The 18117-nt window shown below is 43.6% G+C and overlaps 1 protein-coding gene across 1 annotated transcript in view; it reads left to right on the forward strand.

Moving 5' to 3' along the window:
• Positions 1-2331: 2331 nt before the first annotated feature.
• Positions 2332-18117, forward strand: part of LOC135915129 (methionine aminopeptidase 1D, mitochondrial) — a 35365-nt gene continuing 19579 nt past the window's right edge. Inside the window, exons 1-3 of the mRNA XM_065448124.2 lie at positions 2332-2966; positions 5445-5636; positions 8614-8780. Of these exons, the coding sequence (XP_065304196.2) occupies positions 2535-2966; positions 5445-5636; positions 8614-8780 (791 nt within the window). The 5' untranslated portion in view covers positions 2332-2534. The remainder of the gene's footprint in view (positions 2967-5444; positions 5637-8613; positions 8781-18117) is intronic.

Raw genomic sequence — 18117 nt, forward strand, 5'->3', positions numbered from 1 at the left:
TTAAGAGTGTACACTCTTAGAAAAATTGACTCTTTGGGGGTGTACACTCTAAGAAAAGTTTTACGCCCTTTGGAGCATATTTGCCACACAACGATAATCGTCAGCTGTCTTGCCCGCATTTCCTTTCTTGAAAACGCTGCGCTCGTTACTTTCCTGTCGGGAATGCCAGGTCATGCTGATAACGCGCATGCCGTTCGTTACGGGAAAGTACCGGACTCGCCGCGTTAAATAAAGGAAATGCGGACAAGACAGATGACGATGATCGTTGTGTGGCAAATATACACCCCCAAAGGGTGCAATTGTTTTTAGTGTATCTTGTCCCACAACAGTAATCGTCATCTGTCTTGCCCGCGTTTCCTTCCTTTAACGCTGCGAGCCCGGTACTTCCCAGCCACGAACGGCATGTGCGTTCTCGACAGCAAAGTACACTCTTAAAACGGTGGCAGCCTTTGGGGTGTATATTATGCGAAGCATACTAGCCGCACAACCACGCTCTTCCTTGCTGCGCCGCGCGCGGCCGCGTAGCTACCATATGACGTCATAACAGCTGCAAAAGCGGAGGCTCAACTCGTGCGCTCGCTTGCGGCCGTGTAGCTACATAGCCGGGTCTCAGCTCGTGCGATCGCCTGCATGAGTTGTTTCTTCGTCTAGCCGAACCAAATATAGCCAAGCAACAGCGGTTCACCAGGCTAAACTGTGGTTCAACAACTAAAATAAAGGCTAGTATGCTTCGCATCCTGGGCTTAACCTTAGCTAAGCCACAGCCACTTTTTGACCCACTACAATAATCGTCATCTGCCTTGCTTGCGTTTCCTTTCTTGAAAACTCGGCGCTCGCTACTTTCCAGTCGAGAATGCTATGTGATGCTGATAACGCACATGCCGTTCGTGACTGGGAAGTACCGGGCTCGCAGCGTTAAAGAAAGGAAACGCGGGCAGGACAGATTATTGTTGAGACAACATACGCCCCAAAGGGTGTAAATTTTTTTAAGAGCGAGAAATGCGTACACCCTTTGGGTTGTACACTCTAAGAAAAGTTTGCATGCGGACTTCGAACCTGTGGGGCTGCGCCTCTGCCGGTCCCCCTTTCACTCAAGAGGAAATGAAGAAGCTGATTAGGGCCCACGATGAGACCTCTCAAACCCTGGCAGTCCAGAGGGCTCGCGACAGGGCCGTCAGGTTCCACCTGATGGTCCCCGAGTGGGCATAGCCAGGTAGCGTGGCGTTTGCTTACGTCTATAGTGGACAAAATAAAGTTGTTTCACTCACTCACCTTTGGAGTGCCCCTTTTGCCACACAACATAAATCGTCATCTGCCTTGATGCGTTTCCTTTCTATAACGCTGCCAGCCCGGTACTTTCCAGTAACGAACGGCATGCGCGTTATCAACATGATGGCATCCCCGACAGGAAAGTAGCGGGCGCGGCGTTTTCAAGAAAGGAAACGCATCAAGGCACATGACGATTATCGTTGTGTGGCAGAAGGGGCACTCTAAAGGGTGTAAACTTTTCTTTGAGTGCAGCTTGCCACACAACGATAAACATCATCTGTCTTGTCTGCATTTCCTTTCTTTAACGCTGTTAGCCCGGTGTACTTCCCAGTAACGAACGGCATGCGCCGCATGCGCGTTATCAGTATGACATAGCATTCCCGACAGGAAAGCAGCAGGCGTGGCGTTTTCAAGACTGAAAACGCAAGCAAGGCAGATGACGATTATCGTTGTGTGGCAGACCAATGCCTCCTAGTAAAGGAGGCATTGGGCAGACATACACTCCAAAAGGCGTAAACTTTTTTTAGATTGTAGTGTCAGATTAAATGTCATTAAAATTTTAATGTTTTGCAGCACTTAACGTGTAGTAGAGTTTCTACAAGTTCGAAAGTGTGTCACTACGCTTCTAACTCTAATAAATCGAGCTGAATACGAAATCTGAGGGACTTCCGGAAGAAAATGGAATGTTAAAACAAAATCGAAACTAAACTTCTTCGTGTGCGTGTGTGTGCGCAATAGATGACTTTCTTCTGCAGCATTGTCTGCAGTCAATATACGCACTACATGCATCTGCACATTTAAGTTAACACCATTATAGTGAACTGTAGCAGCATTTACTGGGATAATAAAATCAATCAAAAACATATCCCGAGGAATATGCTCCGCGGGGACATTTTCTACCACGCGAACGTGCAAGGCACTAGTCACCTCAGACGGCATTTTTCTGTAATCTGAATAGTTGTTGGGAAAGGAAAAAAAAAAATACAACGGCCACAGGTGGTCATGCAGGTGGTTGTTTCTCTGACAGATGATACTGATCGCAGTTCTCAAGTTCTGGTAATCCAGGTGGCGCAGCGGCGCAATTGTTTATCATCTGTTTGCATCTCCGTCTGCTACAGTGGTGTCTGTGGTTTCCGCTGGCCTGTGCTTGCACCGGTGTAAGTTCTTTACGCGAAGCAATGAATACGGGCTCACATTGTGTCTAACTTTTCTCCGCTGCTTGTTCTTTGCACGGCCTCCTGCCTTGGTAGGCTGTTGTTTCGACGATGGCTTGCAGCGTCGCAAAAACAAGATACTTAAGACCGCTCTTGATGCCCCGCTTTACGGCAGCGCTATTTGCAGAACGCCGATTACATCACAACGGTCTTGTAGCGTTGCCAAAGTCACCTCTCTTGTTGACAAGCACCGATCGTAATGAGAAGGCCTTGACTCGCCGGATAACAAACCTAACCCATGGTGATCGCTACAGAAAAGGCGGCATCGGGACACCGAACTACGACGTTATCACAGAACCAGGCAACGTCAGTCCCATGCAATATGTTCCTGACAGCATCGCCAAGCCGAGCTACGCCGACAGCGGCATAGTTGTAGGAGTGCCCAAAGAACTGGAAATCAAGACCGAAGAACAGGTTGCCCGTATGCGAGAATCGTGTCGTCTTGCTAAGATGGTCCTCAGCCGGGTATCCAAGCAAGTCAAGGTAACTGTTGCTTGCTCGCTGCTTGTGATTCATTCGAGTATACCTAAGCGCTTTCTAACGATATATTCTCGTCTTTCTCTACTCATACAAACACTATAAACCCCAATAAAGCCCAATAAAGATGTGCGCAAAACTTGCACGTCTTGTGCAGCAATTGTGTTCCCACTAAACCATCAACATCAATTAGCAGTTTACTTATGTGTGCTCTTTGCTCTCATTGTTTGTGTATAGCAGCATGTTAGCTGTTGCTATACTTATGTGCGATAAGAACAGTTACTAGTGCACTAAACATCAGTTACCCTTAATTTCCACATTAAAGTGAACACGCTATAGCATTATCAAGATTTACTGTTTGGCAGCTTACAGTTACGTGCGCCATTCTGCGTCGAACATTTCAAATCGACAAGTGTGGTATAACATTTTGAGGAAAAAGAAAAGTAGACGGCGCTATGAAATGCACGTCAATTATATATTCACTGGCGATGTTCCCACATATACAACCAACGAACAGAGTTCCTTTTTCAATAGATCTCAATTCGAAAGTAGATTTCTGACGTCCATCAGGTAGGCGTGCCACAACTGCAGCTGAGACTGCCTCCTGGAAATACGCCACGAAGAAACTTAAGGCAGTAGAACCTTAATGCAATTAACCTTACCTTTGTAACATGGCATCATAAGACCTACAGGTAAGCATGAGGAATATTTTCCACACTTGTTGAGAGCATTAAGTCATTAAGCATGCATGCTCTGAAGTATGATCACCCCGAACCTACAATGTGCTTTAGATGTCGCTTATAAACAATGTAAGCATTTAATGCACTTTGTTAGTGTTCATTTGAAGGAGAAGTGACACAAAAATATGTCCTGCATTTTGTGCTTTTTCGGGTAGTTGTCACCGCCATAATTACGGTATGGAAATCTTGATACCCCAAGAATCCCAAAAATAATTATTTATGACAATTAATTACAGCACCTTTTGTACAAGCTGTGCACCAATGCATGCCAAGTGCAGCTTTGGACAGGAAAAAGGTGATGGTGAGTCATGATGTCACCGAAAACAAAGGTGGTGGTCATGTGGTATCACAAACTGCTTAAAAGCGCCGTGATACAGCCTGATGCAGTAGTTGAAGGCCATACAATGACCATGTTGCCAAAAGCTGCCAAACAGGCTCTTGTTCGCATCTCTTGGAAATGCAGGCAGACACACTGCCCCTGTTTGTCCCTTCAAGTCCTGAATGAACGCAGCTTTTGGTGGCACCATCATTGTGTGTGTGTGTGTGTACGTGCCAAACGATTCTTGTTTATTACATAAGGAGGGTCTCGAATCCGGCAACATTGATGCCTTCAGGTAGCATGTGTGGTTTCATTGACCGGTTGCCTTCACCCAAAAAGATCACATTCTCGTGATGCCTGTGGCAGAAAGGATGTTCTACATCCACTACCAAGGTCTGTGAGTGGTGGCGCTGGCTAACACTCCCAGGGTTCTACTAGGATTCATAAAAACCCAAGCAAGTGGATGGGGAAATGGCACCGCGGTAGCTCAATTGGTAGAGCATCACATGCAAAATGCGAAGGTTGTGGAATCGTGCCCCACCTGTGGCAAGTTGTTTTTTCATCTACTTTCATTTCCATTAATTTATCGTTTCTTTATTTCATTTATTAAGCACAAATAATTTCCCCTGTGTTGTCCTTGGTGTCAGTGTTTGTTGGCTTTGTATTATATATGTATGTGTAGCATCTGGTGTGCTGTGAATAATATACAAGTGTTATGGTTATGTAACCAGTGTTACACTCTCATGTAGAATTGTACCCTCCCACCACAAAATGTGAAATAGTTCCTACCGTAGAACTATAGTAATTTCATGGCACTCAGCCATTTTCTTAGTAAGCTACCTAAACTACTGGTAGAAAAAACTAGGTTGAACATTCTTGTTTTTTAAGGGGGCATAATTAGATGGCGCATTAAATCGTGTTTATAACTCGGCAAGCGGCCGAGTACTGTGGTTTCCAGATTTATCTCTACTGAGATGTCAAATTGTGATGTCAGACTAACATACTAAGTCATTTTGTATGCACCTAGCTGTTCGGATCAGTTGAATTGCTTGCATGTAATGGTTGTTGGAGATTGGCAATTTTAACACAATACTTTCTTTTTTCATTTGATGAGCTTCACATTATGTAAATGACTAAGGGGATCATTAAAGAATTGCTGTGCAACATTTTTGCTAGCTGAGAAACTTATAATATTGTGACTGTCACTATTTGCAACTATGTCTGTATATCGCTTGTCACCATTGTTGATGCTTTGCAGCAGAGTGCAACCACCACGGCAAATAGTGAAGATGACAGGACACAAGATATATGAACAGGGCAGAGCCCTTGTCTCGTTGTCCATGCCGTTTGCCATGTTGAATATACACCAACCAATTGACCCAGCTTGGAACTTTCATAGAGTACATCTGCATATGCACTGTGCAGGCTGGGGTCACCACAGATGAGCTGGACAGGTACGCCCACAAGCTGTGCATCGAGAGCAATGCCTATCCATCGCCGCTCAACTACCGTTGGTTCCCGAAGTCTGTGTGCACCTCAGTGAACAATGTAGCCTGCCACGGAATCCCAGATGACAGGCCATTGCGTGATGGGGACATTATCAGTATTGATGTCAGCGTAAGTGCACTAATCATCTAGTGTCATCTGTTGCTTCACTAGCAAGCAGAAGTTACTGAAAATTCACCTGACCATCTCTTCCTGTTACTTGTCATTTTGCATTGCAATTTACTCTTTATGGCACCTATGAATATCTTTGTCATGTGCCTTGCTGACTAGATGCTTGCTCATTATAAAATATAAGGACGCCAAATAAACAGACACACTCAAGAGAAGAGAACGGGACAGGGTGGCACTCGCAACTGCTTTATTCACAGAACGCAGGCAGATATACGCAACACATATGCACAGAGCAAACTTACAATCACGGATCTAATCAAACATTATGATACACAATGCTCAAGAAACTTCTGCCCGGCCTTATATAAGGATAACGAAGTTTCGCTAACACACAAGCTGCCTTTCTTGCCTATGTGATAAACTTCAACCAGTTCCCTTGCTCTAGTATCACTGCTTCGGGCAAGAATCCGCACATCTGAAAAAACTGGTTCACAAGAGCATGAGGGACAGGTCCCGATGTGCTTAGGCATGCATTATGTATGCTTCTGATTAATACAAACTCTTAACCCTCTAAGACGCTGTCTACACAATTGTGCACAGCAGGAGAGCGCATCAATAGCAAAAGCACTGATGAAAGTAATGGTATTTAAAATATGTTTCATACATCTTGAGACACTTATTATTGGAACTGTGCTGCAATTTTGAATAACATGCAGAATGTTTTCGCAGAATGAGTGGGAAGGTAGACGGCTTGGTGTTTTTACTCTGTGTCAGTATGTTGTATGTAGCGGGTTCACTTTTTTATTGTTTTTTACAATGTCATGCACCAGGCATAATTTTCAAGTGGCTGGATAAGCGCTTTTCAAGCTTTTCAAAACATGAAATAGTACATGTGCTCATGTATTGTGTCCCTGTAGTGAGTTTTTGCATGGAGTCGAAATTTTGTCAACTTGACAAAACTCGCTAAACAATTGAAAATTCTTAATCTTTTCTGCAGCTGTACACTTTCTACGATTCTGAAGATGCAAGAGATGTGGTGAAAGCAACTTTTCAATCAAAGGGATAAAGTGGCGTCTGAAAGGGTTAAAAGCTTTAAATGTTGTTTTCTTTAAGTCAGGTTTCTGCATGTGAAAATGCTTGGAGGAATGTGCAGTAGCATTGTACTGCGCCCTTCTTTATGGCAGCTTTCTGTGAAGAATGAAGATAATTTAGTGCAAGATTTTCTGGTCACCTCATGTAATGTGCAACATAGATTCAATATGCTATCGAAGAGGTGACGAGAATACCAGATCCAATAAAGTTTTGCTGGAATTGCTATAATGTTTGTTCACAACCTTTGGCATATTAAATTTGAGCTAAATATTGATTACTAAAGTCTCTATTACTTTCCCGTTTGCCTTGTATTAGTCAAGTTCTAAAGTGCTCACTTACATGAAAAAAAAATTGATGCAATATTTTATTTATTAGGGCGAATCAGAAAGACATTGCCCCTGTTTTTTATTATCAAAATAAGGTACACACAGGTAATTACAAATGTACATGCTATTCTCTGTACCTTACACTATATCTTTACATAGCCCCCCCTAACGAGTTCAGACCATTTGTCCGATTGCAACACTAAATTTGAGATGCCCCTGTGGTCAGACAACGATGCACGTGGCCTCCCCAAATGCTCATTGTCATGCAACTCTTCACGGTCTTTTGCAAATTCACAACACCACCACTTCACACTTCTCAAAGCGAGACACCTTTCTCCATATGTGGGCTGCATTTTCCTGTGGATTTCGATGGGCATTCGTCCCTTGCTCCATGGAGAATGAATCTCACTGCATTGCTCGTACGCTGTGGACGTGGGAAGCACAACCGCCATCTTCAACAACTGACAGCTGGGCCGTGCCGCGGAGCTGTCGGCAGATAAGGCCGGGCTGGTCCGAAAAAGTTCCACCGCTGGAAGTGGATATGTCAAATGTACAGCCGTAATTTGGCTAAAAAAGAAATAGGGACAAAGACTTTCTGATTCGCCCTCATAGATTTATTTATTTATTTATTTATTTATTTATTTATTTATTTATTTATTTATTTATTTGACGTTTATAGAACTTGTACCAACTTGTACTGACGAAAACTTTCCTGGGGTAATTTTTGTTTGTATAATGATTCAATATTCATTACAACAAATCTAATAAGGTATGCTGAGACGCTCTCTGAGTTTGAAGTTTATTGTTTGTTAATGCATGTACAATCTTGCATGTTGCTCTTTTTCTTGACGATGTTGCTGCACAATTGCCATCAATATCATGAGGCTGGTGCGAATCTCGCCGTTTCTACTAAATACACCTGTGAGCAAAAGTGCACATATCACACTGGCTTCTCGAAAAAATTAGATTCCTTCATTTCTTCTAACACACATCAGAAAATTGACGAGTGCACTTTGGTGTTTGTGTGGTAAAGTATGAACTACGGTATTCAATTTTGGGCTGTGTAAATAAGCTTCGAAAAAATTAAACTTTTTCCCTTGAACTCATCCGTACACTGTTTCTCGCGAGTTTATACACCTTGAGCATGGAAAAAGCTTCATTTAAGCAATTACAGTCTGTGTCCTGAAATAATTAAGTTAGAAGTTAATTATTAAATTTTGGTTGATTGGTCAATTATTTTGGGATTATCCCACATCTAGTGAGGTCTGCCACTGCTAATAATTCATTCCTAAAAAATGTATTATCTCTATTGCACTGTTTAACACTCTGACTCTCCCAATTTGAAGTGCACTGTACAATCGAATTACAGTATAATGTAGTTGCATCTGATGAGAAATGCCTTTGTTATATTCTAGATTCAATGTAACCATGCACAGTAACACCAGCAAAAAAAAAATCGAGAATTTTGCATTCAATTTATTACACCCATGTTTGTTATATTGAAGCTGGACTGTATGTGTTAAATGGGTAACCAACTGCATGCATTCTTTTTTTGTTAGGTGTTCTATAATGGCTACCATGGAGACTGTGCCGAGACCTTAATGGTTGGCCACTCTTTGGACGAGAGGGGCAAGGCATTGGTGCAGACGGCTCGTGAGTGCCTGGATAGGGCCATCAGCATCTGTGGTCCTGGCCAGAAGTTCAGTGAAATTGGCAGAGTGATCAGGTAACAAAGCTGTACTGCTTGTGTAGTTCTTTGTAAAACTGTCATCAGGTAAGATTTCAGTGTAGGCTAGTCAGCCTGTGCTGTCCCAAACTATATCCTTGTACTGATGGGAACAGAAGAGTAATAGATCATTCTGGTCTATCCTGCCTTTCTTGTGGCCTGGCTTCTTATTGTGGAGCGTTGAACACTGTTCTGTCTGGTATAAAATGTGCCGTTTGTTCTACTCGCATTATGTGTGTTTTTCCAGCACTTTTTCGTAGTTTCTGCGAGGGTGATCACTTTCATACATCTGTGCATTCATTCTTTCGTTCATTCATCTACATTTCTCTCAAAGGCATTGCAGTGGGAGTTGTCATCATTCACAAAAAATGTGTTGCACCAAAAGTAGCATTAAAACATTCAACATGATGGCAAACATCTTGCAAAACATATACGTTTTGTTGCACTGGAAGGAGCAATACAGTAAGGTACTTCAGAAAGCGGCTTTGAACTTGTGCCAGTCTGCGTTTCTCACTTCTTTGTCATGTTGTGGTGTAGCCTGACATGGTGGTGTAGTCCTTAAGAGGAAGCTTTAGCTCGGGCCCAACTCCGACGCGGCCTATTCAAATACATGTAAAAACGCAAAAACGTTTTTCTGAGATAAACCCTGAACCGATTTTAGTGAAATTTGTTGCATTTGAGAGAGAAAGTTAAATTCTAGTGACTGTTGGAAGTGGAATTTTGATTTAGGGCTTGAATTTTGTTAAGAGGATTTTCAAAAATTGAGACGTATGAAAAAAATAGAAGCACAAAGTTTACAAACTAATAGCTCTGCATCAAGAACAGATATCGCGATTCTGTAAACGGCATCCATTAGATCATTGAAAGCGGACAAATTTGATAGGTCAGTTTACATCTTACGTGAATTTGTTACGTTGTTTACAAGGGTTCTGCAAAAGTTGTAATTACACATTACTCCATTTTTTTAGATTCATGTGTAACACACCAATTTTGTCCGTTTTAGACGTGCTATCAGGTACAATTCATAGAATTACGATATCGTTTTTTCTTGCAGAGTTACGTAGTTGTAAACTTGATAGTTTCGTTTTCTGAAAATTTGCGATTTTTGCCAAGTTTTTATAAAAAATTCACAACCTAACTCGAAATTTCGAAACCAACAGTCACTAGATTTTAAGTTTTTCTTTTAACTGCAACAAACCTCGTCAAATTTGGTGCAGTAGTTGCCGAGAAAAACGAATTCTCCTTTTACATGTATTTAGATAGGAGCTCCCGAGCTAAAGCTTCCTCTTAAAGGCCACTTGAAAAATTTTGATTAAACATAGGAACTTGTACAGTGCTGCCTTGGAAGTGTTTTACCACAAGAAATATCAAGTCGGTTTATTATTAGAGGAGATAGGAGAAATGGAACCGTCCTGTTACCATGCCCCCAAGAAGCAAGCTTTGCTGCAAATGCTCTCCCCCTTTGCCATAACTAGCATCCACAAGCTGCATTCCTTCCCTGCCTTCACCCATACTGGACCTGATGTCATGTTAACGTCACAAGCCTTGCCTTGTTTTCTTTCTTTTTTTCCTTTTGTTTTTCGCACTGTGTCGCACTTCCAGTGGTGGTCTTGCATGTTTTTCATCGGACGATTTACCGGAGTCATGTGCCATAATTGGTGATGCTGCAGGTGTGTCTCTTATTTTGGCTGTGTTCCAATACTCGCCGTAGGTGGCAAAGTAGATGGCTAAGCGAAGACAGCCAGAAGACAAGTCAATAACGATGCAGGCTACTTTCCTGTCCACCGAAGATGGTGGCTGAGCAGGACACTTGGAAAGCCAACAGGAAGGTTGTCCGCACACTAAAAAATGCAGACACGCTTTCCTGTGCCCTTAATATAAGCTACATCGTGTTTTTCATAGGTTCGCAGGCACAAATACATAACATACAAAAATAATTTGTGCTTTTCTCAACTTTTTCTTGTCGCCACGAGGTGCCGTCACGTTGGAGAAGAGTCTTCCATACGTCTTCCAGACAGTTTGAAACACATTCCATTACATGGCCTCAGAGCTGTCTTGGCCATCTCCTTAGCTGTCTACGTAGACTGTCTCTAATACTGGCCAGAATTGGAACGCGCCCATAGAGTTGTTTATGGGTGTGACCTTAATTCACGAGCAGGAAGCGGGACTCGCTCAAGAGAAAGGGTGCACAGGCTTTAGTTAGAAATTTGAGCTGTTTTTGCACCATGAAGCAGTTTGATACTTTGCAGACATGACTATCAGTGCATGATCAGCACACCATGTTTGTCAGTTTGCAACCCTCAAGTTTGGAGAGGGGCCCTTAAACCATAATGAACCAGCTAGCCCAGCAACAAGTTTTGGTGGAGGTGTAGTAGAAGGGAAATAGTAGCAGTGGAGTGAGCCCCAAAGCACGATGGCTGCTCTTGATTTAAATATAGTACTGTGGAATTGCATGCACCATAAGGGGGAGTTACTTCAGGATCATTTGCACAGTAGGAACCCGAATACGAGATGTAATTGCAGTGACTGCAAAATAGATGAAAATAAAGGAAACGTATTTGTAAGTAACTCAACCAAATGCAGTTTTTATAAGGAGAAAAAAAAACACCTAATCACCTTCTGTACTGAAAAGTAATCCAAGGCGCAATTTTGATGTGATGGAATGTGGGTTACTTGTGGCTCCAGAATTGCTGAAATATGCACTAGAAGGGGCAAGAATGCTCGCAAATGGAATTTACAAGTAGCTCTTTGGCTATGTTGCTGCTGTTGTGCCCAGTAGTAGTGCTTTCTCAACTTGTGTTCTAAAAGGACAATGTCAACGATTTGTGGCAGCCTTTCACCATTTCCCACATGTACTGGAAGAATGAGGCTTCTTCCCGCATTGCGCATCGGCATCTATTTAGTGTATTCATCTAACTTTACTTGCATTTTCTCTTCAATTAGCTTGATGTACCTCTAAATGCATAAGAATTTCAATTCCTACCCAACGACAAAACCTGTCCGTCCATCTGTCAGTTAAAACAAATTGCTATAAGGAAAGTAATCTATAACACAAAATGAATTCGAAAGTAAATATGTTGGCGGTGGTGAGCTCTGAATCTGCGACCCTACGCTCAGAAGCCGACTGTCTTACCCACTGGGCTAAACATCCACGCTTGCGGAAGGTGAATATATCTGAACCATATGAATGTGTTGTACTGGCGGTACAAAACAAATCTCAAAGGAGAACAGTTTTTATAAAGGCTTTCTTGAAAGATTTGGTTATGGTGGAATGAAAGCCAGCTCTAGGACCACATGTAGAGCCGACTTGGAGTATTTTAGACATCAGGAAAATTCGCGGACATGTAAAGCCAGACATGCCACATCCCTAATGTGTTTCAGTGGTTGCGGGATGTGCCTTTCGTTGGGGCGTTCCTTCACTGACCAAAATGCTACCGATCTATGAGGACTCATGTGCTTTGCATCGTGCAACACTGACAGATAAGCAGTCATTGAGTTGATAAGGATGATAAGGAGTGATGAGGGGTTATATGGGTCTCATCACAGTTGATAACAGTTCGACACAGGTGTTTAAGGTGCTAAAGAGCAATAAATGCTTATAATGATCGGAGCAATTCTGAGACGCCCCGCAGGAGCGTCTGCGTCAGAAGGCATTTGGTGTGTTGCGACACCACGTACTGAAACACCACGTATACCATCCAGCCATGCACACGGGGGTCGGACCCTCCCGCGTGTACGGCTTAGCCGTGTCCGGGGAAAGAGAGATCCTGGGGGCTGAGCCGATGCCGGATGTTCAGACCGTTGAGGCCCCCGGTGGAGGCAATGCACCTCTTTGGCCTCTGCTTCTCGTAGACGGCACCCCTGGACCGACCCACCTGGGGCAAATCGGCAGTCATCTTTTCCTGTCCCCATGTTCAGTCTTTTTCTTTCCTATCTTCTTTCTTTTACTGTCCTATCATCTCTTCTCTTCTGTCACTTCCTAATTTTCCTAGGGCGGCTAGGGTTAACCTTGTGCATGTGCCCTCTCTTGGGTATAATATATTAGGTTATAGTGGCAATGTACGGTTGACGCCTGCAGCCTCACGCATTAAGTTCTGCAGCGTCCCCAAGTTGGGCTCCGTGATGGGTGGCCACTATTGCTGCCAAAAACAAACCGAAATACTATGGGAACACCCGCATTTCCCCGCCTACTTGATCGTCAACCTCAGAAGAGGGGATGCACCGGAAGACTTAAGCACATATTTCACCCGCACAAAAGAGACCTACCCGAAATACCATGTTGTACATAGCAAGAATTCTGAAGAACAGGCCAGATTTATTTTGCCATTCACTGTAGCAAAATCTTTGACCGAAGCCTTAGGGTCATGTTATAAGGTGGTGAAAATAGCTAGTGGAGACTTTCTTCTTAAGATCCCTCAGAAAAATCAGTATGTGAAACTAGGCAGTCTTGTGACATTTGGCAATACACCAGTCTCTGTTACACCACACAGATCAATGAATAGCTCACGCGGAGTGGTGTCAGAGGCAGACCTCCAAGATTTGACAGAAGCTGAACTCCTGGAAGGGTGGAAAGAACAAAATGTCACCAATGTAAAACGTATTATACTTAGACGAGACAACAAGCATCTTGTCCTAACATTTGCATCCAGCGTACTGCCAGAAAGCATCGAAACAGGATATATCAGGTTAACTGTCCGACCATATATCCCCAACCCTAGACGCTGTTTCCAATGTCAGAGGTTCGGCCATGGCTCGCAGAGCTGCCGTGGTCAAATAACTTGTGCAAAGTGTAGAGTCCAGGGCCACCCCTCCGACAACTGCAGTGGCACACCTCACTGTGGTAACTGCAGTGGTGACCATCCAGCCTACTCATGCTCCTGTCCGAACTGGAAGAAAGAAAAAGACATATATATTCACCCTCAAAGTCAAAGAAAACATTTCATTTAATGAAGCCCGTAAGAGGTGCTCACCTTTCCACAACACACCTTATGCTGATGCGGCGCGTCGGGGGGCAGCGTCGCAGCGGCCATTGCCAAGGGCTTAGCCCACGTGTAGCGAGCAGGTACCTTTGGCTCCTGCCCCCAGGGTGGAAGTAGGTAAGCCTACTCCATCCAACCAGCAAACAGGCCAGGCTATCCTTGGGTTGCCGGCCCCACAAGAGTTATCTGCAGCAACCTGCGCTACACGCAGCGATCCCGCAGGACCGATAGCGGCCCTGAAGGTAGGTGCAGCCAAGGCTGCCTCAACCTCCCCGGCCCCTTCCAGCGCTGGCAACAGCCGGTGCAGCCAAATTTTACATGGAGCCCCGTCAACCTCCGGGCTGGTGGGCGCAGGGGTCTTGCCTTCCGAGGCGGCACTCTCTCGGAAAACATCTCGATCGCAAGAGCACGCATCCGGCGCCTCACAAGAGGCAGTTGACACTACACCCATCCTCACGGTGCACCAAGCGCCTAAGAAGCGGCGAGGCTCCCTAGAACGCTCCGGAAAGGACAAAACACCCGGTACAGGGCCTCCAAAGAGCTCTGCAATCTAATCTCTATAATATCGGTAATCACTTCTTTTTGTTTCTGTATGCACAGCACCAATTTACTTGCAATATGGATACACAAATTATTCAATGGAACGTCAGAGGTCTTCTTAGAAACCTTGATGATGTGCAAGAATTTATCCACGAAGACAATCCAAAAGTGCTGTGTTTACAGGAAACACACCTAAAATCAAAACACACACACTTTCTCTGACAGTATGTTACTTTTCGCAAAGATCGTGATGATGGTATCGCATAATCGGGCAGTGTTGCCATTGTAATTCAAAAAAACATAGCGTGTCAATGTTTACAGCTACGAATGCCCCTTGAAGCAGTGGCGGTTCGAGTTGTTCTCCTGAGCAAACTTATCAATATTTGCTCGCTTTACATACCCCCACATTACCAATTGAACAAACATGAATTTCAGTCCTTTATAGAGGAATTGCCAGAACCTTATGTTGTTCTTGGTGATTTCAATGCACACAGCTACCTGTGGGGCGACCCTCGTATAGATGCGCAAGGTCGTCTTGTTGAACAGTTCCTTTTTTCTTCTGGTGCGTGCCTGCTGAATAAGAAGGAACTCACATATTACTCTCTTGCAAACAGAACCTTTTCTTCAATAGATCTTAGCATAGCTTCCCCGTCTATACTACCTGAACTTGAATGGGAAGTTACCAACAATCCTTACGGGAGCGACCACTTCCCCATACTGCTAAGAACATCTAATGAAAATGAATATCCACCACACGCTCCTAGGTGGAAGGTTGATACAGCCGATTGGGAGAAATTCCGGACTCTTACTAGTATCTCATGGACTGACATGTCTTCGTTAGGAATTGATGCTGCTGTGGAGTGTTTTACAGTCTTCATAATAGATGCCGCATCTAAATGCATATCTGAAGTAAGTGGTTTGGCATGCAAACGGCGTGTCCCATGGTGGAACGACGAATGTAGGACCGCTCGTAAGAACCAGAACAAAGCGTTGGGGTCGTTATGCGCTTCTCCCATTGCAGAGAATCTTATTAACTTCAAGAAAGTAAAGTCTCAAGGCTAGAGAATGTGCCGACAGGCCAGAAGAGAGAGTTGGCAGAAGTTTTTATCAGGCATTAACTCGTATACAGATGAGGCCAAGGTCTGGAACAGAGTTAATAGGATAAGAGGGCAACAAACATATTCACTCCCTTTGGTAAACACACAGGGCGATACACTGCAAGATCAGGCAGACTCAATTGGGGAACACTTTGAGAGCGTGTCAAGTTCAACCCATTATTCACAATCCTTTCTCAAATATAAACAATTGGAAGAATGTAAGCCATTCATAACAAAAAGTCGACAGAATGAACCTTACATTTATCCTTTCAGTATTGCCGAGTTGAGAGCTGCCTTGAGTACATGCAAGAGCTCTGCACCGGGATCTGACAGAGTCATGTATGATACGCTCAGAAGCTTGCACAATGATATGCAAGTTACACTACTCACACTTTTCAGTGCTGCAGTAAAACACGTTGTGGGGCTAGTTGGTGCATAGCTTTCAACAGAATATGCGCCAAAAAGTGACAGCACACAAGAAGAAAACCAGACTGAACAAGGCGCTATCTGGGCTGTAGGATACCTTCCAACGGCATGGAAAAAAGCCATTGTGGTCCCTGTTTTGAAACAACGCCGTGACCCTTCCTAAGTGGCAAGTTACTGCCCGATAGGCCTCACAAGTTGCTTTTGTAAGGTATTTGAAAAAATGATTAATCAGCGACTCATCCATTTCCTTGAAATTAACAAAATGCTTGATCCCTATCAGTGTGACTTCTGAGAAGGGCGCTCCACAACTGACCATCTTGTACGTATTGAAGGACATATACGTGACGCGTTTGTACACAAACAGTTTTTCTTATCGATATTCCTCGATATGGAGAAGGCGTACGATACAACATGGCGCTACGGAATCTTGGTTGTCAGAATTTGTCAGAATTTGTCAGAATTTATTTGTCAGAAATGGGCATGCATGGTAATATGGTTAACCTTATAGAAAGCTACTTGTCCAATCGTACCTTCCGGGTAAAAATCAGCAATGTACTGTCATGTCCTTTTACGCAAGAAACTGGTGTACCCCAGGGAGGCGTACTCAGCTGCACACTCTTTACTGTTAAGATGACAACAATTCATGCTTCATTACCACCGGCCATTTTCTATGCCGTCTACATGGACGACATTCAAATAGGTTTCAAATCCTGTAACCTCGCTGTGTGCGAGAGAGAGGTACAGCATGGCTTGAACAAAGTGTCAACATGGGCAGAGAAAAATGGATTTCAAATCAATCATCACAAAAGTTATTGTGTTCTTTTTACACGAAAAAGAGGCCTGGTTCCTTGCTTAGAACTGTGTGGACAACAAATACCTGTCAGCAAAGAGCACAAATTTCTAGGTATTATACATGACTATAGGCTCACTTTCATTCCACAGATTAAATATTTTAAAGAAAAATGTCTAAAAACAATGAACTTAATGAAACTTCTATCCCAGACTACATGGGGTAGTGACAGGTAGTGTTTAATGAATCTCCACAAAAGTCTAATTCGGTCTCGATTGGATTATGGTGCTGTTGTATATAACTCTGCCACCCCGAGCGCGCTAAAGATGCTGGATCCTGTTCACCATCTAGGTGAACAAGCCCAATTGAAAGCTTATATGCCGAATCGAATGAGTGGTCACTCTACCTGCAGAGATCATGCATCAGTTTTACATATTTCCTTAAAATGCACTCTAATCTTGAACATCCATGTTCTAATAACATTACCGATATGACGTGTGCTACACTTTTCAGCAATCGCCACTCTATAAGACAGCCTTTCTCGCTGCGTGTGAAGGAGCTTAGCGATGAAATGCATGTCCCACTCCTCGAGCATCGTTTAGTGCAACCAACCAAGCTGTTACCCCTTAAGGAGTGGCAGGTGGTGGAATGTAACATATCCTTTCTAAAAGTTACAAAGCACACTCCAGAGGTCGAAATCCGAATGCATTTCCTAGAACTTCAGTACAAGCATTCGTGCACAGAGTTCTACACAGACCCTTCCAAGTCACATGCCGGAGTGTCCTATGCTGCCGTCGGTCCATCCTTTTTGGAATACAATGTACTGCATCCAGAAACAAGTATCTTTATGGCTGAGGCATGCGCACTATTGTTGGCAGTTAAGCATTTATGGAAATAAAAACTCCAAAAATAAGTTATATACTATACGGACTCCCTAAGTGTTGTGAAGGCATTGATGTCATTCTGTAAGCACAAAAATCCAGTAATTAATGAGCTCTATTCCGTCCTGTGTAAAGCATATATATCTAACCAGCATGTGATTATATGCTGGGTGCCTGGCCATAGGGGCATCGAGGGTAACATTCTAGCGGACCAGATGGCCACATCAATTTCGTAGCCCTTCTTACGAAGGAAACTATGAAACCACTGGCAACACATGTAGGATGCAGAAATAAATAACAAACTGCATGTGATAAAGCCACAGTTAGGTTTTTGGCCCTCCGCAACAAAATCACGGCAAACAAATGTGCTATTCTGTCATCTCAGAATAGGACACACATTTGGCACTCATAACTTTTTACTCACTGGAAATGATCCTCCAACATGTGGTAGATGTGGGGAGAGGCTGACCGTCCTCCACGTCCTCCTGGAGTGTCGGGAAGCCGAATCTGAGAGAAACATTTTCCCCTAGCATACCGGCAGCACATCCCCCTTCATCCTGTAATGTTACTCGGCCCAGAACCACTCTTTGACACCAACGCAGTCCTAGGTTTCCTGAAAGATGT

The sequence above is a fragment of the Dermacentor albipictus genome, chromosome 4 (assembly GCF_038994185.2).
Source record: "Dermacentor albipictus isolate Rhodes 1998 colony chromosome 4, USDA_Dalb.pri_finalv2, whole genome shotgun sequence".
NCBI lineage: Eukaryota > Metazoa > Arthropoda > Arachnida > Ixodida > Ixodidae > Dermacentor > Dermacentor albipictus.